General features: G+C 35.8%; 1 protein-coding gene across 2 annotated transcripts in view; it reads right to left on the reverse strand.

Annotated features, from left to right (window-relative positions):
* LOC134797884 (uncharacterized) overlaps positions 1-23,954 on the reverse strand; it is a 51,301-nt gene that overhangs the window by 19,819 nt on the left and 7,528 nt on the right. For both annotated transcript variants that reach the window (XM_063770236.1, XM_063770243.1), the window contains one exon: positions 6,629-6,785. In XM_063770236.1, coding sequence (XP_063626306.1) covers positions 6,629-6,785 — 157 coding nt within the window. The remainder of the gene's footprint in view (positions 1-6,628; positions 6,786-23,954) is intronic.

A 23,954-nucleotide genomic window follows, 5' to 3' on the forward strand; every position in this document is an offset into this window, starting at 1 on the left:
TAAGCAGGTGATGCAGTAAGTGATAACAAATTCAACTCGAAATTAAAATTCTCCTCCACCAACTGCACAAATGGGTGTAATATACCTGTTTTGTATTAATTGTATGACAAAAATCAAGCATAGAAGCTAATCATGACGTAAAATAGTCAATAAACATGTTTAAGGAAGCACCATCCTTGAATGACTATTGCCAAACCTGACATTGGCCGGTCGTAAACAGAGCGCGGCTGGAACGCACACGCATTACCACTTCCACAAGAACAATTAAATCAACTACGAGTCGTGGTCTGATACCGTCTTCAGAAATTAGTCCTTATCATATATCTGAGGCTAATCAAATCCTGTCTATTGTGCTAGTATTACGCGGTCATAAGCTGCAGTTTTTAAATTGCATTAAAAGTATTTGTAAAGTTATTATGTTATTGACTATATTATTCATTTAGTAACAAAAAAAATAGTTCTATTCTATCTGTCCTAGAATTAGTTGCACACTTTTGATATCCAGTCAAATATATACCCCTATGGGAGGTAAAATGATTCATTGAGTTTAACGTTACTTGAACAGAATATCATACTACATAAAAAATCAGAATTGGACAATTAGATTAGATTGAATTGGGACATGTGCAGCTATGATATTTTGCAATTAGGCAAAATAGGAGCACACTCTATCTATTGCAAACTTGCCTCAAACATAACAAAAACAAAGTCTCAGCAAGCAGCGGCGACTACAAAATTAAAATATAATATTTAATATTTACATTCAGTATTCGTAATGAATTGAGATTGAATTTACTTAGGGAGCACTGCACACTTGTGCGCGTTTTGCGCTTCGCCGAGCGCGGCCCGTCAATCGGACCCTTCTAACCGGGCGAGTGTGGCGAGTGACATGCTGTTGCAGCTACACAGCTACTTGAGCAGAAAATGTGACACATGTGCTTTGGAAGATTGCTATTTGGGTGGTAATATCAAGGAAATATATTGAAATTTAAAAAGGGTTGGACTATTTAGTCACTATTACATGTTATACGGCGCGATTCGGGAAAAGAAGAGATTCACTAGATATGAAATAGTAAAGATATGTGACGTTCCACGTCAAAAGGTACCATTGCCCCGGCGGAATACTGCAGCGGCGTTAATAACAGCGTAAGCGCCAGCCGCCATAAGGTACCTTTTGCCGTGGAACGTCACATATCTTTACTATTTCATATCTAGTGAATCTATAACTAAATATAACATATTTTAAGACACTTAGTTCAATTTAATTTATTCATGAATAATCAGGATCGGTCTAAAGGTAAATGATGACACAAAACCAATTTACATTGTTACGCAAGCCAACCTTCCCTATGTAAACATATCTGCACCACAGCTTCATTCAATACTTACTCATTGAATATTGATCACGCTTATCGTTAATTTAATGAAGTACCTAAGTAAGTAGGTATCTCCTGTTAGAAGATTTCTAATATTACTCAATAGACGATCTAGTTAAGGTTATATTACATCTTGTTATAACCGTGTATTGGTTTATCTAATTCAGCGGTTCTCAATCTTTTTTTTTGACGGAACCCTTTTGGAAAGCGAAATACTTGATGGAACCCTACAATAAAACAATAGTTTTTAGAAGTGTGTTTTTTGCATAGTAAAATTTTTCGAGGCGACTAAAGCATAGTGTTCTAAATTCTTGCGGAACCCCTGCAGGGGTGTCGCGGAACCCTAGGGTTCCGCGGAACACACTTAGAGAATGGCTGATCTAATTAATAGCTTTTTCACCACACCAGGGGCCCGTTTCTCAAAAGTTTGTAACTTGTAATACAAGTGGAAATCCCTTTCTAACAAAAGCTGTCAAAAAGTGACATCCGCTTGTATTACCTACAAGTTACAACCTTTTGAGAAACGGGCCCCAGCTCGTAAAGGCTTGATTGTTCAAAAACTGATGACAAAGTTGCATTTTATCCACATGTGTGGCAAAGTAATTTTACGCAAATTTTGAGTTGTTTCCTTTTAAATTATGAATGTGCATGATAAATATTTATTAATGAATAAATATGGATTTGATTTGGTTAAACCAAACGTTTTACTAGTAGTATTTTCCTTGCGCTGGTGTGGTGAAAAATTTTGTGTTTTACTCAGTAGCAAAATTCGTTTAACCCTCGTGCCTAGAAACTCGCATCACTCAACAAGATTAAATTTTTCAAACCACTCGCTACGCTCGTGGTTCAATTTTAGAATCGAACGCTTGCTCGACTTTGCCTTCTTGTAAAACATACAACATAAAAGTCTGGCCTTGATCTTTAACAATTACCTACCTACTAAAGCTATTATTTTTTATAGTAAAAGGGTCTGCCCTTCAGTCCCTTGGGCGGGCAATAAAAATATTTCCCAATAATGTTTTATGGGTTATTGTACACACGGGCCTGCTAGTTAACTGTCATTAACTCCAAGTATAATGCGCATGACTTCCTCCCACTGCTTTGTCGCACCGACATAAATACATAGGTATCCAAATTATACTTACGAAACTTGATCCAAGGATTAATGGCAAGTGTAACATTAGGCCATTATATTGACCACATATTAATGGATGCAGAAATAATCCCGCTCTTACAAAAACCTAGTTGTCTTTTGTGACCAGCTTGTAAGTAGGTACTTTTTCACCAAGGCAGTCTTTATTCTTCAAAAACTGGTGAGAAATTTGCATTTTATCCACAAGAGTGGCAAACTAAATGAAATTCAAATTTTGAGTTTTTTTTAGATTGCATTTCGCTTGAGATTTTACTTTTCGAAACACTTGCTATGCTCATGGTTCAGTTTCCGAATCTTTCGCTTGCTCGGGTATCAATATTGGCACGAACAGTTAAATAAATAACTATTGCTACGTCATGTATGTTTTTCTAACAATAATTCTAGTTCACATCGACGCCTGCAAATCAGACCGTCACGGCGTAAAATACGTAATGACACCCAACTATAGTTGCTGACGAGTTGTGACTGTTCTTATAAATTAGACCAACATCGTTACACTATATTCGTAATTGTTCACTTGCATTAGCCGAGCTGCGATTAAAGGCTACTTTCAAGCGCCGATAGTCATTGTGTGTTTGATACTTAACAAGCGAAATTTGGACACGATCACGACTTTTTGTAATAAATATTTATTACATGGAGAGATAGTAAATACAAAAAAAATAGGTTGCAATCAGGCTTACTCCTAATAGCTGGTCATAAGATACTTTTATTATCTTATACTTATAGCCTAATTGCGATATATGCGACAATACGATAGGAGGGACCCTATCAGGTGTGTATTCGAAGAACCACTTTACTATGGGTATGCTAATTGTGTAACATTTCATTTATTAAATTCTTTAATACATTTGAATTGCGAAACATGAGTGAGTTTACCTGACAAAGTAATTTGGTAAAAAGAGAACCTCGTGTAATGTTCGTGACTGTCAATAGTGCTATTAATGCTCCATGGATAACGGATAGACATTGACATTGAAACTTTAACTACTCGTATTATACTTTCGTTATATTACGCACGAGTTTACAACTATACCTCCTAGCCTTGTAAGACCCAAGCCAATTTTTGCGCTTTTGAATTTGGAACTTTCTTTTATTTCTATAAGAGTTCATAACTCGAATTTACGCGGGGACTTACGAGGATAAAGTATAATGTAACTATATAGGTACCTATATAATATGAATTTTAACACACTTTATGTATTTTGAGCCGAAGTCTTTGCTGTTAACTGTTTCAAGTTTTGCATGGAACGCATCGGATTGCTCAGTAAAATCTTCTTCCTCCTTCCCTTAGTCCGATTTCTATCTGGTCGGGCCTCCTTGTACGGCGGCGCCATCGCCAGGCCAGTACGCTCACTCCTGGGTTGTCAATGTCATAGGGATCAGATACTGCGCTTCATCTCCCTCTTTTTTCAGGAGGTCTTCCCGGTCTTCTTCGTCAAATAATAATAATAAAACATTTGCTATGAGAATGCTAACACTATAATGTCGAACAGCAATACTAGCTAGATTTTGTTGCAATTATCTAAGAAGTTTGTCAATAAAGTACCGACTACTTTTATATTAGTTGCAAGAAATAATGATTATTTTCTCAGTCTCACACTTGACAATATAATTATAAGTTGACGATTAAACTTCAGTTACTCAGCTATGGAATTGCCTTAATCGGAGTTTAAATATAGTAATTTGGCCAGTGTAAAATGGCAATCAACTTGGACTAAGGTAAATTATATTTAGTAACCTCCAGTATGATAACCATCGAAGTGCAATTGTTTTCATAACAGCCAGGGGCGATGCAGTGCTCTATGTCTTGATTAAAACACTCTACTTACAACACCAACGCAACTGTCGTATAAAATTAAGCTATTATCTAATTAAATATTGGCAAACTAATATGGTGTGCTGTGTCTAGTTTTATGTGGCTGAACCGTTAAAGTAAGAGAAAAGGATTACTTAGCTAGCTTACTATTAATTACCACCGATTTCGTCGTTAGCTGTAAATAACCTAGTTGATGAAAGACTTAAGTATTTTTATCAAATTACTTAACTATTACTACCATCCCAGAATCTGGAATGGTAGTAATAGTATGTAAGTACTTTATCTGGAATCCAGATAGAGTACTTACATACTACTAACAGAGTAGTTCTATAAAAGTTTAGTACTATATTGAAATGGATCATTAACCTCACAGACGACAGGGAATCGGAACAGTTTCCAGACTAGACTCGTCACAATATAAGTTTAGTCATCTATATAGGTGCAAATCCCATGTGTACATTACATTAATACATGGGAATCTTCTTAAATTTGTATATTCAACAATTACAATAATGTTCCGATTATTAACATATTTATGACGCGAGGGCACTTGCATCATTGCGTCTCGTGCTTGAATGATTGCTTCAAGTCAACAGCCGCTTAAGACAACCCGTGATGATATGGAAATGTCACCACTAAGCCACAGTAACTCTCCTCAGTACTAAGCCCTTTAACATTGTGCAACTTGACCAAGTAACTTTGTCTAAGCTTAAATGTTTATTTTAGCTTAACTACCATCTTAGCTTCTCAATTGTATTAATTTCGGGCAGCTCTTAGTACAATATAGCTTTGGAACTGGTTAGTTAGAAAATGATATGTTTTATCACTAGTTAATCATATTATATAATACCTAACGATTAAATTAGTAACTGGTAAATAGTAAAATTGCGTCAACCACAGTAATAAAAGTAGTAGTAAAATTGTTATCTACGTACAGGTCAAGCGGCCATCGAAGTGGCTCACATTTTGGTTTTATTCCTATTAAGAAACGTCATTAAGGAAGTAAAGTCACGAGTGTAACCACTTACCTACGGATATGCGAAGTTAACAGGTTACTGTATTTTTTGTGACACTCTTTTTCTGATTGTACATATTGCTTCTCATTTGCATGTAAGTATATCAAGTACTGTTCAATACCTTTTTATACTTTTTAATAAATCTATCCTCGATTTGTTTGTGTTTTCCCACCAAGAAGTGCCTTCCTTCCGACTGCATCATTAGATTAGCGCCATATTAGCATAATTATTGCATTATCATGGAAATTATTGTAGTACTCAACTAAATCAGATACAAGTGGTTAATATTTAATACAATATTGAAGCCCATATAGATTTATACAAATACACGTAGTGAAGCTAAATAAAATTGTGTAGAAACTTTACTAGTTCTAACCTAACTCCGCACCGATTTTGTAATCAAGTGTATTAATACCACTGTAAACGTCATAATTTCATTGTAATTTGATGTTTATTACTTCCAAATGCTGTCGCTTGCCAAAACGAAGCAGTTAGCTTCGACTGACTCTAATGTAATTGTAGTCATCGCGATTACGATTAAAGTAGGTAAGTACTTGGTTGGTTTGCATTGAAACCACCTAAGCCCACTGCAATCCGATTCTGTATCATATTTACTTATATTTTATTATTTATTTTGCTCTAAAGCCTTAGTGCAAAATAAATAATGTATATACATAAAATTGTGTGTTGATTATATTAAATTCTGATTGTAACTACTTGGTCAAACTTGTCACTAGTTGACATTCGTTAGATATGGATTTCCATAGATACATTTTGACATTTGTAACTGATCGGTGACTAGATTTGGGCGCGGCCAATATTGCCTCGGCGCGAAAATACATTGGTATTTTTATTGGTATTTTTTTTTTATTGTATTCCAGTTGTAAGTTTTTAACAAACATATCAATAAAACTCATGAATTTGAATTTGTAAGTCATTTTAAATAGCTCAAACAAGTATGAATCACCTACATAAATGAGATTTAACTTTGAAATATCACACTAAAACTACAATACTAAATAATCACTCCGTTTTATACTATACTTTACTACTAGCCCTTGATTTTGCTTCTATTTGGTTTCCAATCCTAATTTAAGTACTACACAAATAAAATTAGTTAATAAAATGCAATTTTAAATAGGCTTGATAACAAAGCTCACCTTTCGGCTCATGTATAATTTAATCTAATAAAATGGATAATCTCAGTATCAATTTTCTTGGCCCTAGAATACATTGCTATGTTTTGCAACGTATCCTAACTTACCGGTGTTAGCTCTAGGGTCTCTGGCCCCGGCGGCCGACAACGTGTTCAGGAGGGGTCCGCCGAAGTTGGTGGGAGCGAAGCTATCGCTGTAGTCCAGGCCGTAGTCCAGGTTGTACTGGGCCGCCGTGAGTGCGACGCACGCGCACACCACTAACGCCTGGGAAAACCACATATTAACATTAGTTATGCTAAATGTTGAATTTAAAATATTATGTATAACAATATTATGTATAAAATATTATGGTATGGCCACGTAAGAAGGAGACCACCAGACTACGTCGGAAATTTAGCACCGGGAAATTTCCATCCCCGGTAAAAGAGGCAGAGGCAAACCGAAAACAAGATGGAAGGACGTAGTGCTAAAAGATATGATTGAGTGCAAAGTGTCCGAGAACGACGTCGAGGATAGGGCGAAGTGGAAGCAAAGACACGAAAAGTTGACCCCATCACCATGTGGGATATATAGCTCGGAAGAGAGAGAGCGAGAGATGTATAACAATTTGACCTTAATTAGCGTTAGTTCATATATGTACACTGACTCGTATTTGAGTGCGCGACACACTATACTTAAATCAAATCAAATCATTAAATAAATGCAAACTGAATTGTGAATTAGCCTCCTGCTCTCGATTCGGCAACATACATTATTCGTATATGCATGAGCATGGTCTTAAACGTAAATTTTCCTATTCTTGTCTCTATTCAAATAGTTGCCACCTACAATACCTACTCGTAAATCACCTTATTCACCTTAGGTACCTACTTACTTAATTTAATAATTTCTCATAACTAAATAAAGCGCTCGATTTAGGTATCTACTATGTATACCGACTCACAAAGTCACTACCGTTAATAAAGGATATGTTATATTTTACTACCCAGCTAGTAATAACTAAATCTGGTTAACACGAGGACGATTTTAGATAACCTGGTTATGAAGGTTGAGGTGGTAAAAGAGCGTAATCAAATTAAAAGTTCAGGCCGTTAACAAATGAAGCGTGCAGTTAACTAGGAGTTAACTGAACGCCTCGTTATAATTACATGCGTATCAAATCCGCCAAATTATCTATGGGTGCATCTGAATTCTAAGTTATTACGGCACCGATGAACGACCTTAATAACTTACTCGTGTACCCATGCATAGGACTAATGCCTGTCATTGCTTTATAGCGTAACGTTACGATTATTCGACAATCGTTTATTTCAATTGTAATGTCTGAATCGATTGGTATAGTAATTACGGCTGGTGGTCTTCCGCGGCCTTACTCCACATACCTACATACTTTCAAATACAGCGGTAATGGCCGATAAGGCAACAAAACCTTTAGTATATTAATATTCATACAAGCAATAGCGAACGCGATTCGTTTTGTAATAGAATTGTTGAGAGTGAGATTTTCCATTTTCGGTCAGCGGCCTACGAGTACTTAATTTTGCTTTAATAACAATATTTTACAATGGATACATTTATTGTACAATGCTTATCTTAAAGCAGTAGTCGAGACACTGATCCAGTTGCGATCCAGTGTTTGCTGATCTGTTGATTCGGGCGAGGAATCCAGTATGGATGTGGGCATGCCTTTTCTTGACCAATATAAATCTCTTGTTAGGCAACTAAAATAAACAAAGTCGTCTTAGAATAATGAACATGCAGCTGATTAATTATCTCTCAGCGCACAGGGAGGTCTTACAACATACCTATTTGCGTAATTAATTAAAGTTATAAAAATTATCTTCATCGCTCGTTATCTTCGGTTTTTTCATACATATTATAGTTACTTAATTTTTTTGGGACAACTCGTGCAATTGTTTTAGCGAATCGGGTTTGTGGACAAAAAATATTACCAACGTGTATACTTTTTGTTAACAATGCTATGTTGCCTCTTGTCCATCTTTTTCCCTATTGAAACTCTGAAGGGAACGCAGTTGTTCCCATATCCTTTCACTTTTTCAGCAGTCACGGTAGCCACACATCCCGCCAATAAGTTTCACACACGAGTGAAACCGCGGAAACGTTACGTAACAAACCTGTTCACATGTCGGACTGGTTTGAACCAAAACAAGTGTCTGAACTTGAGCTGACCTCGGCTGAGGTCTGCACGGCATATGTATGAACCCTAGTTCGACTGATACGAGCACGTGTGTGCAATGAATGCACATTGCACACGGGCGATTAACTTTATAAGGAACAATGAATGGAACTCTCTGTATACATAGGTATTGTAAATTATTTGAAATCGTTGCCTTTGTTCGGTGACCCTTGCTCGTCATCCGACAGTTCAGAAATAGAACCATACTTATTGATTTTACTGATAATTTAATATTGATAAATTGCAACTGGCACTCACAATTGAGATGAGGTAAATTATTTAATTAAAAAGGTTGAATAATTTCTAACCGTAGGTATCAGTAAATATCTATGTAAATTCGTAACTTAATCTACGACGGTATTATTTAAAAAAATACATACTATTTATATTGAGATAAACACAAAATAACTTGTAACAACTAACAAATATTTTTAAATTTTTGTGTAATAGACTAGCTTTCAATTAAAGCGTTTACAAAACGATAATGGTAAGTTCACGTGACTAGCAATTTGTCCTAGAAGTTTCGTAATAAGCCCTACATAAAGGCTCGGCAGGTAAGTATAAGTACAAGGACCGACCCGCCCGTCTGTGCATACGCAATTGATTTAGTTATGCAAATCTGATTGCAGTTTTCATTTTCACACTTATAAATATCCTGCCAACTGATAAATAATAAAGTTATGAGCAATGCGTGGAATTGTAAATTACTTAAAATCAAGAAAAATGGTTGTTTACTCTTTGACCCATTAAGAATAGTTCTCTTGTACTTGTAGATAATTTTACAATACCCAGACGAAATGTCTAGAATTATAGGTACCTACATATAAAATGTATATTCTAGGTTCATCTAACTTAGTGACATAATTTTAAAAAATTACCACATTCAGGATTTTATATGCTCTCACTAAACCTGCGTGAGCAAGTGTGATAAAAAGGCTCATATTTAATTTACCTACTGTAAAAAATATGAAATTAATTTACAAGACCAAAAAAATGTGCCGTGACATTATTATTACTTGTGACCAGCCGTACCCAAAAATGAATACGTTAATTTATAACTTCGTAAATTCTATTAACTTTAATACACTATATTTATAACAGGGTAGGGGTTATTAGCCAACGCCTGTGATCTGATAGTGTTGGAAAATGATTTCATAATTACTGTTTCTCTGTATTTATGGTTCGTGTTTAATTTGCGCCAGAAACATTAAGAAACCCTTTAAATATGCAACACGACAAACGGCTAGTAAGGTAAGTGCAGCGTCAAGTTTAAACTAGAGATGCCACAAATATTCGGCCACTTTGCCCAATATTCGGATTTCGGCCGAATGTTGCCTACTATTCGGCTGAATACCGAATATCTGTTGCACCTACCTAAAAATAAAAATTACACAATTATAAAACCGCAAACCACTATATTTATTTTTAACATGTTTTCTTGGAAAGTTGTTCAATATGAAGGCCCTGTTTTTGAGCATTTGTTGATTACAAATAGTTTTATTTTTATCATTGGTCTGATTAGATTGACTCTAACTACATTCCCTAGTTCTGAGCAATAAAAGTTAAATCTTAGCAAACGTTGTGATTTGTTGGCGAACAATTTTCATAATTAACGTGACTCAAAATGTTCGCATCCTATGCCGAATATTCGGCGCTTCGGCCGAGAGAGGGGCCGAATATTCGGTATTCGGCCAAAGCCACTATTCGGGGCATCTCTAGTTTAAACCGTCTAGGAAGTTTAGCAAGGTATTGATGAAACTGCGGGGGCGATAAAACCGAACTGTAACAACAACTACATGCACAGTGGACATTTGAGACCAGTAGGATGCTTTAGGTTTCTACAAGGTGTATTCCTATTCTGTATATTGAATGCGTTGTAAGGTCAAAAGTACATTAACAGAAAAACGTCATGTTATTAAGAATACACGTTTATTATACATATGTTATTAAGAATACACGTTTATTATACATATAGATAAAAAACCGGTCAAGTGCGAGTCGAACTCGCGTCCTAAGGGTTCCGTACTTTTTCGAACGAGCGAGCAAAGCGAAGTTCTTAAGTACATTCAACTGTTCAATTGTTCATTCAATTTTTCCACACACGGCTGGCTATCTTAGGATAGTTAGTTACCCAATTTTTTTTTTATTCAGTTTAATTATTATGCATAGTGCCTAATTTTTTTTTTATTTGTTAGGCGTATGGGCGTATCTCTGTTATTTCAAGATAACAGGGCTATAACCGCGGAAATCGAAGTTCGCAAATTGCTGGCATTTCTCTCTGTCACTCTAATTACGGTTTCATTGGAGTAAAAGAGAAATCCCCGCAATTTGCCAACTTCGTTGTTAGCGGTAGACCCTCTGATATACGGCACTTCAGCCTTCTCATTTAGCTACTCGTACTTAAACCAATTATTTGTTCTGTTTGAGCACTAACCTCCTAAAGCTCATCCTTCGACCTTGCGTGGAGGCGCACCTCTCTCGGATGCTTCAGGCCTTCGGCCCAACGCAGAGCTTGGCCATCGACCTTCGCACTAGCTGTCCGCGCCACGTTTCACATAAACAATTGCGGTTGTGGCACTTGTGGCCCTGATAGAGCATATCCACAATTCTTATTCTCAAGTCCGGCTCACGCTTAGTGGCAGACTTCTTATACGTTTTTCCAGTAATCTATAGGTATCGGGCCCAATCGCTTAACAAAAGATAGAACAAAATCGAAAATCTCCTTTCAAGGAAGCATGCACATGTCGGAGGCTCCGGGCCTTCAGGGCCTACGACCTTCGCATTCAGACAACTGAACTATAATTGCCTTCGGCCTTCGCAGAAGCTTGTCCACACCGAGTTTCACGTAAACCATTACGGCTGTGTCCCTAAAACAGCCCAACCTTTTTTTTCTTAAGTCCGACTCACGCTTGACTCTAGATTTCTAATAGGTTTTCCTGTCATCTAGAGGTAAAGAACTATTATGTGTATTTTTTTCAAAATTTTAGACCCCGTAGTATCGGAGTCAAGGAGGGGGGGGGGGGTCATTTTTTGCCTATTTTCTTAAATAACTTCTAAACTATTTCATATAAAACTATAAAAAAATATATTTGAGATTCTCAAAATAAGCCCTTTCATTTAATATGTAACACGATATGGTTTGCAAAACTTTGTTTTTTAATTTTCTCATATTCCCCCTAAAATAGCCCCCTATGCTTAAAATTTATTTGTTTTTATTACATGTCCGTCTTTGGGTCACAGACTTCCATATGTGTACCAAATTTCAATTTAATTGGTCCAGTAGTTTTGGAGAAAATAGGCTGTGACAGACGGACAGACAGACGCACGAGTGATCCTATAAGGGTTCCGTTTTTTTCCTTTTGAGTTACGGAACCCTAAAAACACAACACAAGCCTTATTGAGCTTACTGTGTGGGGCTAGGTCGATCGGTGTAAAATGGTACCCTATTATTTATTAGTTATTTACTTATCGGTACCTAAGATATTTTCTTAAATAAACAGTAAGCAAGTTAGGTACCATCAGCCGTAAAAGTGCATGGCGACCTTATCAATGAATTCATTCATAATTTTTCCATGCAATTTCGCAGCTCCCTGTACATGGTATTGTATAGGTATATCCGATAGTTTCCTTTTCACTGATTGCATAATTGTTTGGACGTCATTTATATAATTTTATTACGGGTCCGTAATTGGCTAACTGACGTTAATTAAAGTGATCGCACCACTGCTATCAGTAATACCACTGTGCCATCAATAGTAGTTACGCAGACTGGACTGCATACCCGTTACGATAGGTCGGACTTAAAAGCAAACTTGCATTCAATTTACATTACGTGTCCAGTATCGTTTGATGCCTACATCTCGAAGCACAAAAGACATTAAGCAAGGAATGTTAAAACTAGTTGTGAAATTCCATTTGGTTCTAGCCAGAGCGCTACATCTCTTAGAGTTCTTACTAAGAACTTCTTAGACATTACTCCTGGCTACCGCTTTCCGCTAACGCAACACATCTCATACATATTTAAAACAATATAAACTATATTCTTGCATCGATCAAAGCTCGATCGTAATCACATTTAGATTGTATCGATGTTAAATAACTCAGTAACATTAGCACAAACCCAATGCGTATGAAGAGAATAACAAAAGTTGTACAACCTTGTACCTAATCTAGTACTTAACTCTGAAAAGTCCTACAGGACTTATTGACTCTGAAAACGTATAAACCGAAATTTTGATAATCTGATAGCTGGCATATACGTAATGATCTGATTGTTATAATAGATCGAAAATAATTGTTTCGAATTAATATATACATCTTCGAACTTTATCTTGTACCTACTTATATTATGTAGTGCTACAACCGCCCTCCCCAACTCGAGATCTTAAAACAGAACCTAGTTAATTCAGATGCCTTTTGGGATATGGGTATGCCATCCAAATTTGAATATATTTTACTATAGTGCGATACGGGGACAAAGATAAGATTGGTATCGCGTCTCAGAATGCAAAGTACATGGAAACAACAAGCTGCGAATCACGCGCGCGCGTGCACTGAAACCAAATCAAGTGTGAACTAACGTTGCGACAGAGTGACACAACTCGCTGGACATTGTATTAGTTAACATCTTGGGCCTACATTATAGTCATTTGAATAGCGCTAATGACATAAAACAAAAAGGATTTGAGATTCGATCTGAGTGTGCCATTAGAGACGCCTAATATTAGTAATAAGTATGCTGCTTTTTTCGGATGGTACCTACACAAAGAAAACTTGATTGCAAACAACTCCCATATATTCATGAAGTTTTTTGTTCATAATTTGTTGTACCTAAATCAGTATAATTCTCAGATGCAGCTGTATCATAGGTACTTCTCTCTAACCAACGGTCTAAATATATGATTAACAAATAACAATATAATATTTCTTACATATAAATTTACATAACAGTTTTTAAGTAGGTCCACTATCAAGATAATAATATTATATGTAGTACATTAACTAAACAATAAGCCTCATACATTATTGCATCACTCTCGACATGTTTCTGTATAATCACATGTAATTAAATTCGCAAATTAGTTTGACCAATTCATCAGCACTCCAACTAACTAGAGCAGAGATTTAACAAACGTCATACCGCAACCTTCAAATTAATTTGGACCATATACATATGGGGCTGATATAAAGACATTAAATTAGCAAAAAGAAATAATAATATACCTTTATTAAGTACTTACCTACCTATATTGTTTGGAGGTTGTGGCTATAACCAAAGTCAAGGGCAGTTAACTCTACCGGCTGTAGTGAACTGTGTATAGAGATGGGTAGTGAGTAAATACTCACGGGTAAATACCGAGTAAATACTCAGTATTTACTCAATATACCCGTATTTACTCGTTTATATCCAAATTGGTGGGTATAAACTATTTAGAGTGCTGGAAGGGGCATATAAATTTGAAATATAGGTGTATTATGGAAGCCGCTACTGGATTAAGTACTCAAAATTGTAAGAAATGTATTTTTAAGAGGGGCACTCCATACATGTAACTAATTGTCACGAAAAAAAAATTCAGAAGCCACCAACGTGTTGCATATCATTAAATTGGTCTTTAAAAATAACTGGAATGTTTCTAAGAACAGTTTTGGATAAATTGAATATTTTTGGAAAAAACCCGTTTCGAAAGGCCAAAATAATGATTATCTCTCTATAACTTTAGAACCAAAGTTCAGAAAAAATATGAAAACATATCGGGAGATTAGCCCTATAATAGAGTACAAAAAAACAATATTTTGAACATCATCGGTTGAGCCATTTTTGAGTTTTCTTTAAAAAACCCTTAATAAAAGGTCGTAAGTGCCGCGTAAATACGCACTTTTGCGCGACATGCAGTTATCTAGAACATCGATAGAATTGAAGTACCATATTTTTAAAGTAAATACCTTCTTATTTAAAACAAAATTGTTACCTATGCATTATAACAATTTGCCTCTCACTAATAATTACTGTTTTTTCCTAAATTAAGCGTCCTATATGCTTTTTATTTTATAGATATTGTTAATACACGTTAGCACTCTTCAATAAAAGATAATTTTGTTCTTAAATCTCACTTTTTGAATATTTTATAAGCAATCGTTTTTACCCACCTAAATGAGTAAATACGGGTATTTATCGGGTGCTTTGAGTAAATACCGAGTAAATACTCAGTATTTACTCACCCCTACCCATCTCTAACTGTGTATAGTGAATTGAGCATGAGGCTCTTAGAAATGGCTGTCACTTGGCTGTCAGGGCTGTTCTAGATACGGCAATTGCCGCAATGTTGCAGTGTATAAATAGTTTAGTTTCAATTTTATGTTTTAGGTATAGTTATAGTTCTAGTTTTTAATTAGTTTAGTTAATTAAAGCATAGCCGCCTCGTCGTCGAACGGCGTACGCCTGGGTCACAACGGAAGAACAGCACTGGCTTTGCCAGCTACATGCTGAGTTGTGACCCTTTTATGGCATTTTGCTCTAAATGTTATACATTGTATATTTGTCATCTGTGTTTGTTTGTCATAAATAAATGTATTTTCTTTCTTTCTTTCTTTCAAATGTTTAGACCAGGTATATTATAATTACACCCCTAGCATTTATCAAATTTATCTTAGTCAATCAATACTCATTATTTATGTAGGTACAGTGAAAGAATTTGATTTGTGTACCATTTCGTACCATGTACTAAAAATAAATGCATAATATGTATGTATTCATAAATCTACAATTGCTTGACGAGGAGAGATATAATCTCTATATGTAGATAGGACGATTAGACTATGGCAGATACTTTTGAACGCAAACTGTAGGGATATATCGTATTCGAGGGTGGCAGACGTTGAAATTCGCAATTAAAACAGGCGATTCAACATAACACCAGCCAGCATGCTGATGTTGTTCCAAATTCTCAGCTGCGGTCGTTTATAGTAACATCCCTGAAGACCCATCGATCCAATACCATATACCTATAAGTTAAGCCAATTATAAAATGTAGGCAGTCCTCGCCATACCTAGATATGATTTTAAATATACATATAAAATGTATGTATACTGAGGTAAACTAACGGAAAGTTACTTTGTAGATTGTTCGTTACGGAAACGATTCCACAGCATCTTACGTTAACAAGACAGTCGAATAATTACGACATTTACCTAACAAATGCCTCAGACGTTACGACAGCCACCAATGAAAGGATCTCTACGTATCACGTGTAAGCGCCCAATGCTTGTCCTGGATTGCGACATAAAATATTACTATTGGCAGCCGAGACATCAGAAGGCCTGAATACATTTAACAAATTTATGTATCCTATAGAATAAATAAGAACACTGTCTATATTCGCACAGCAGATATATCGGAGTGGACAAGATAATAAATATGACTCTCTTAATAAGGTGGTAGACTGAAAGTTCAGACATTTTTAGACACTGCATGAGTACCTAAATTACTTACTGATGATGGTGACTGTGTTGATGACAATCCCTAATTTAGTTTTGAAAAAAATGCTTTAAATGAGCATAACACAATTCCGACCTTAATAATACGAGTAGGTAACTCTGATTTTATGTTGCCGTGCACCAAATAATAGGTAGAATTTGACCAAGATAAGTCTGCAACGATTTTGATAGCTCACGCGGTGCAAGTGTTATTTAGGTAAACGACATAATTTCATAGAATTTTGACATTTAAAATTACACTTGCACTGCATGTGGTATCAAATCGTTGCAGACTTGTCTTGGTCTAACTCTAAATATATAAAAAAAACCTATTAGAGGCGAAGTATAAGTATAACTTTAGATACATAATTATCGTTACTTCAACCAGTAGGAATGTAATAGGGGAACTAAAGTCAAGTATATGCTGAAATAAAAAAAGATTATTAAGGCAATTTTAGCATCAGGCAAGCGGGAACTCGAAATTAGAAATCACTTATGTTTTACTTTAATACTCGTAATTAACTATAAAACAATTAATTATTCTGCAGATTCGTAAGTTCAGTTCAAAGACTAACAATGTGAATACTCTTTATAAAACAATGAGCGATAGGTATCATCAAATTGTGTAACGAATCTTTTTTAATGATTCATGATCGATTTCCTCAAGTTGCTAAGCTGGGCGTTACCATAATGACGCAGTGTCATGGCTTACCAAATCGCGTGATTGATTGATGAGAGTTTTAGCTACATTATCAAGATTTCAATGTGAAAATGCTCTACCTCTACATAAACTATTTGAAGTATGTGACCTACTTAAAGTATAATAAGAGTCGGTAGGTAATTATTAAGTAATACATATATGAAGGAGAAACGCGGCGTGTTTATTAATTATTCGTACATATTCATCAGACATGCATGCAGATATTGCAGGTATTGCAGGATATTTATTTATTAATCGAACTCACGTAGTAAATAAGTACACCTAATAATAAAGTTAAAAAAAATAAGACTTAGATACTTCATTGCATTGGTATTATACCAGTGCAATGTAAATGATAGACAACTTCCACTAAAATGTGCTGTTATTAAAATCATTATAACATATATACCTACTTCTGTTAAAATATTGTATTTAAGTTTCCCTTGCACACGAAAGAGTAAAAATGATCAGAAATTATACTTTACAAACATGCATTCCGTGATTATGAACATTTAATAAGTAATATATTGAAAATGGATTAACCTCCGTGTCAATGTGTATCAATGACAAAATTACATGATGCTGTAGGTCAAGTGATCGACACGCGAATGCAGTGCCTTGTCGGACTAAAAGAACGTAACTTCTTACGAATTTAAATTACACAGACATCTTGTTTAACTATTACCAAGGTAGAGTTGTTAAAGACCTTCCGCGCTAATGTCAGATATTATGTAAATAATTGAGCACCTCAGCATTGACGGAATGTGTTTACTGACCTGGTATTCGACTAGGTACAACATACATTAGCTTTGCAAAGGTTGTTAACTGAAGAATTACTATATAGGTATTTCTCAAAATATACCTGTTTAAATTTGATAGGTTTCTAAATCAGTCTACTTTGCTGATTACACACGCACATTTTCCATTCATAAAAGATTCTTATTGGTAATGAGATCAAAATAGTTACAGAATGATTGAAAAACTTAACCGTCATTCAAATGCAAAATCAAAAAAATATTTATTTTATGTTTAGCGTTTTAAATAGGTAAACACCATTGACATTATTGCATAATAGCTATGTAAAATAGTAGTATGCGGTAAGAAGTGACATACCTACCAACTAAATACGCTAAGTGGGATTGTCACCTACATACTGAAGGCTAAGGCTAGTAAGTACATTGTCCCGCTCCCACGGGCAATGAAGCCCGACGATCTTCTTTATTTCTATATTGAGTGTTAAAAAGGTAAAAACAGTGTGTTGGCAAATGTAAAGATGGATCGCTCGGAACAGAATAAGACGCCCTAATCAAGTGACAAGACCACGTAGCTTTAAGGCGGGATCTAGGCTCAAAAGTGAAGTTCGGTAAGCTGATGGTGAGTATGATATTGGGTAAGTGAATACCAAAAAATAGGATAATGCCTTCGTTTATTCAATCAACAAGGCGGTGACAGCGACATATGACATGACAAGAACTTCGAAAACAATTAGGTATTAAAATTAATTACCTACGCGTTTTCAATTTGTAAAAAAATCACCAAATTTTACAAGTTTTATCTTTAACATATTTTACATGAAAATATTTGCGAAACGTTTAAAACGCGACTTATAGGTATGTTTATTCTGACCTAGTTAGTTATAATAAAACTAAACAGTAATATCAATTTTCTACTACGAGTAACTCAGTATAAAACCAAATGTCACACGGTCTCCGCGATATAAATTCTCACAAATAAGTACAGAATTATAATCTCTTACATCAGGCGCTAAATGTTTTATTTGCATATAAATAAAGGTTAACGATATTGTAGGAACTGTTATTTGAAACACTTCCATTCTCCCTTGGAGACAAAGCAGCTTTCGTGGTAGGTTGCGCCCAGTTCCTTTGCCATGCAACTAACGTCTGCATTAGGCCACTCCTACATATTTAGAATCATTTGAACTGTTATACGATTATGAAGTACCTAGTTTCGATCTCGTTATAGTATAGACCATTATAAAATTGCTCTAAAGTAGGTGCAGAAAGTGATAGAAGGTCGAACATACGCCAATGCAACCATTGTTATGTTATAATTGTGCTCAATGACAAAATGATAGATTTGTGTATCGTAATAAGTAGAGAGCTGACGTTTTATTGAAATTAATGATCCTAAATATTTATATTATTGCTTCGCAAAACAATATAAACGGGCCGATTTTTATCTTGTTGTCGTTCTTTTTTTTGTCAGATTTCGATAAAATTTGGTGAAGAGGTAGAGTTCCCTATTATATCCCCTACAATTTACCAAGACATGTGAACAATATTGTTTTAGTATTTATAGTAGTCTTCAATAAAATACATCAACTTAAAATCGAAACTGGTTATAATTATGCAGTTAAGCGCCCACTTATAATATAAATAAATCGTAACCCGAGACATATTGTGGTTTGTTGTTATTTTGTAAATGGAAAAGCCATTTCGTCATGAAGTGTTCCGCATTCTGCCAGCTCCGGGCAATACTTATAACTTGTAGGTAGCGGATTTCGTGTACCCGGATTCGAATTTATGTTTAATATTATTTTAACCGAAGTCCCATAATTGGCTTGATTAACCTTCACGGCTGTATAATTTAATTACGCGCTTTAAATAGGCAATTTAAAAGCTTCTCTACTAATAAATACATTTGCTGGACCATTAAATCTAAAACTTTGAAGTAAAATTGAAATAATTAAGCATCTTTAATATTAAATTCTAGACAGAAACGTACCTAAAGTTAGACCAAGAAAAATCTGCAGCGGTTTTGATAGCCCACGCAGTGCAGGTGTTATTTATTATTTATACGTCATAATTTCATAGACGTTTGATGTAAAATAACACTTGCACTGCGCGGGCGATCAAAATCGTTGCAGCCTTTTCTTGGTCTAGCTTTATACAAGAATTGCAACTGAAACAGGAAAGAATTTTAGTAGATAGAGTCGAAAAGATCCTTGTAATTATGACAACTAAAGCTAACCTAACTAAAATAATAGCATAATGAATTAATGTCATATTGAATATGTCATTAATTCATTATATTGTCATAACATGTCATATTGGATTGGCAGCATGCACACAACAAGGCACGGTAATTATAAATTTTGTTTGGACTACTATCGTGTGATTGAAAATTCCAACGTTTAAAACGAGGTTGAATCGCACAGACCTCGTTACATTTCACATAAATAGGTCTGAATGTTTTGTTTATAACTATATACCTTACTCACTATTTATTTTGGTAAAATATTAAAAAGCTTTAGTCTAATCTTTATAATTAATAATAATTAAGTAAATTTCGAAACCAATAAACGTATGTGGTACGTACGTAGGTGGAAAAGGAATTATTCAATTATAATCAATCCATCCTACTTCATACGTATATACTTATACAAGCTATAGGTTAATACCTACCTACTGTTAATAGAATGACGGACGTGACCTCACATATCACATGATTATTTTGATATGTCGACGACATAAGGAACAGAGCGTCACAGCCTCCACATGCCGCCGTTAAGCCCGTAAGGCACACATGAGACGATAAATTGTCTCGTAACAGCAGTCGGAAGGCGGAAGCGGACCGGTCCGGCACGCGGCACGCGTCGCCGGCGCAAGTGATGTGTGAGTGTGAGTGTGCGCAGCCTCGCCTCCGACTGGCAGCTAGTATAGGGCTATACGATACTCTTCTATAAATTTATTTCAATGAACAATACTGTTAATTAATGTTGACATAGACTTCGATATTCACATTTGAAGGATTCCAGTTCCTCGAAAATAAATAGATAAGTTAAGTGCGCCTATTGAGGCATGATTGAGGCTAACAAAAATTGTACTTATTAATTTAAAACATATTTATAATTCAAATAACAATCACTTTACTTATATATAAATTATTGAAGCACCAAAAAGTTCCCTTATATCAAAAAGAATAGATAGTATAGAGGGGTCCTGTCATTGTAAATTTTGTAGTCACTGTAAATTTACTGCCATCTATCGACACACGACTAAAACTCAAAATGAAAACGTACAAACTTATCAAAAAATGTATATATATGGATAAAATGATTTTGTTATTTTTATATCATTTGGATCCATGTTCATTCACTGATATCTATGTGTTAAAATTGTTAAATATGAAACGGTGTCGTCACGCCATCTAGCCGAGGATAGGCTAAAGGTGTGTGCGCCATCTATTCGAGAATGACTTTTACTTGAATTCTGAGGCACGTTTTTTCCTTAGACTTTATTCGTCTTATACGAAGTTACATATGTCTTTGCTTATATCAAGACTTGTTTGGTAACCCTGCGAATATGCGTAAGCGTCGTCCTAGACAGCGCCCATTCATGGTGGAGGTGCAGACGCAATGCCTTTTTATGTCACCCGTCCGCCCGGTTATCTGTTATGTAATAGGTATAATCTATTCAAGCTTTAAACGAAAATTATGAATTTCAAGTATTTTTTGTCAGGGGTCGTACGGAGTAGCTAGATCAGTGCCCCAAACGCGTTAGTTCGGCGTAGCATTATTCCCGATCGCATTTTTTCCCACTCGCGTTAGTTCCGCGTAGCATTATTCCCGATCGCATTTTTCCCCACTCGCGTTAGTTCCGCGTAGCATTATTTCCGGTCGCATTTTTCCCCACTAGAGTTTGTTTTTCAAAAAACATTTAGTTCACAACTTAGCTAGACGGAGCTCCGCTTCGCGGGACTCCTATTTCTGGGCGGTTTGCCCTTCGGGCATGGGCATCTGAAGCTACCTAACGAACCTAACCTAGCTACACTTTTTCCCCAAAGTGTAATGTTTTCATGGACGTCACACTAAATTAATAGGTTAGGTAGGTTAGGTTCGTTAGGTAGCTTCAGATGCCTGAAGGGCAAACCTCTCAGAAATAGGAGCCCCGCGAAGCAGGGCTCCGTCTAGCTAAGTTATGAACTAAATGTTTTTTGAAAAACAAACTCTAGTGGGGAAAAATGCGACCGGAAATAATGCTACGCGGAACTAACGCGAGTGGGGAAAAATGCGATCGGGAATAATGCTACGCGGAACTAACGCGAGTGGGGAAAAATGCGATCGGGAATAATGCTACGCGGAACTAACGCGTTTGGGGCACTGATCTAGCTACTCGTCGTAGTAGCCAAAATGACAATTGTTTATCGACAACGCCAATCGAAAAGTAAAGGTGACCTTCTGAGGGCCTACCGCGAACCACGTTCGACGTGTTGCCTCTCTGTCGCACTTGTAAATTCGTACGTAAGTGTGACAAGGAGGCTTACAGATGTGCAAGTTGCGGAAAGTTTCCATAAAATTTCATGAAACTTTTACTAGGAAATATGGGAAATTTAAATTTAAAATTAGAAAGTTTCAATTCTCATACAATTCTCATACATCCCGAATTTTTCCTACGTTAAATTTCCGAAACATTTCGCAATTTTGGAAAGTTTCCTTAGGCATATCAGTAGGGAGGCTACACGTCGAACGTGGTTCACGGTAGGCTCTCTGATGTCAACTGCAGCTGCATTACTGTGGCGGCGTCGTCGTTGCCGCCGCTATATCTGTCAATTACCTTGATAAAATGAGTGACGTTCATCGCCGCAATACTGCCACGTTCATTCTGTCACTCATTTTATCAAATAAATTAACAGATCCAAACCCAGATAACAAATAAAGATCCAGAAATAAACAATAGTATGTATAGTCCCCCAGGTAAAGCTATTCAAAAGTACAAATGATTAAAAGTTCGCACCCTACTGGATATATTTAATTTATTGGTAGACCGGAGTTATCTAATCGATCGTAAATCGAAGAGTACACGTATTTACTAATAAAAACACAGTGCACTTGGCCGTACAATTTATAGGCCCTTAAATGAGTAACTACTAATAAACTATTATTATATAATTTATTTTAACATTGGTTTCTTAATTGAATACTTAAATAATAATTAAAGTTTGCGCGTAAATTTAAGCGTTTATACAAGGCTGTAAGCAACGACAGAAAGGTATAACTGCATTATATTATTTACCTATCCATTTTACGAAACTCTGTCACAAAGTAATCTCAAGTACAAAGTCATCTGTCCTCTGTGTTACTAAGATACTGTAGTGAACGGAAATTATAATTAATGAAATGCTATTACTTAAAGTGTGTACGTCAATTTTCTTTTAGACCTTTTGGAAAAAATTCAAGTGATTTTTATCTTAACACCAATAGATCACTTTATGAATTTCTATAATACTTAAGTGCCCCTTTTTCATTACTATTGAGTGTCGGTAATGTAAAAGAGCCGGCCACAGTAGCAATGACTCTACAATTATTTCGTGCGCTTCATCGTAATCTCGATATTACGTGATTTTATATAGAAAATGTGATATCAGACACAAGGCCAGCAATTATGTAAATGCACAATGACAAGGTCTGAATCGACATTAAAGCGATATAACAAGTGCACATTTAGATTCGCCTTGACTCGTATACTGCTTGTTAAAAAGAGGAAGTGAGGATATGTCACAATGCTTCTATTCACAATTATGTCGGCGTAGCTGTGAGGTCGCCATTGATGTCGCCGGCAAAGTTCTGTGAACCTGGTTACTATTTACTAATCTTTAAAGAGTTCTTCACACATTGCAGCTCAAATAATCCTTGGCCGACAGAAAACACACATAGAAAACTAAGATTAGGTTTACAAGTCTGACTCCTACATCTGTTACACGACGTCACACAATAGTACATTACATACCTAGGGAGGTAAATTCGTAAATGCTACAGATCGCAGGTGTTTGTGGCCTGAACCGAAGGTGAGGGCCATAAATATGCGATCTGGGGCTTTACGAATTACCGCCCGTGGTTTGTATAAAGTTTTACGTCTTGCCTTGGCCAGGAAGTAAGATTTCTTCCCGTCCCGTGGGAAGAAAATCCCACTTACGGGCCTAGGGTGACGTAATAGTTATTTACTGTACATATGGTCCTATTTTCCCGCACTAGTGCGTAAAAGTTTAAAGTTAGTTTTCGTGCGTATGTCAAAAGTTTAAAGGGCCATATGTACTGTAAAA

This window comes from Cydia splendana, chromosome 1 (genome assembly GCF_910591565.1).
Source record: "Cydia splendana chromosome 1, ilCydSple1.2, whole genome shotgun sequence".
Taxonomy (NCBI): domain Eukaryota; kingdom Metazoa; phylum Arthropoda; class Insecta; order Lepidoptera; family Tortricidae; genus Cydia; species Cydia splendana.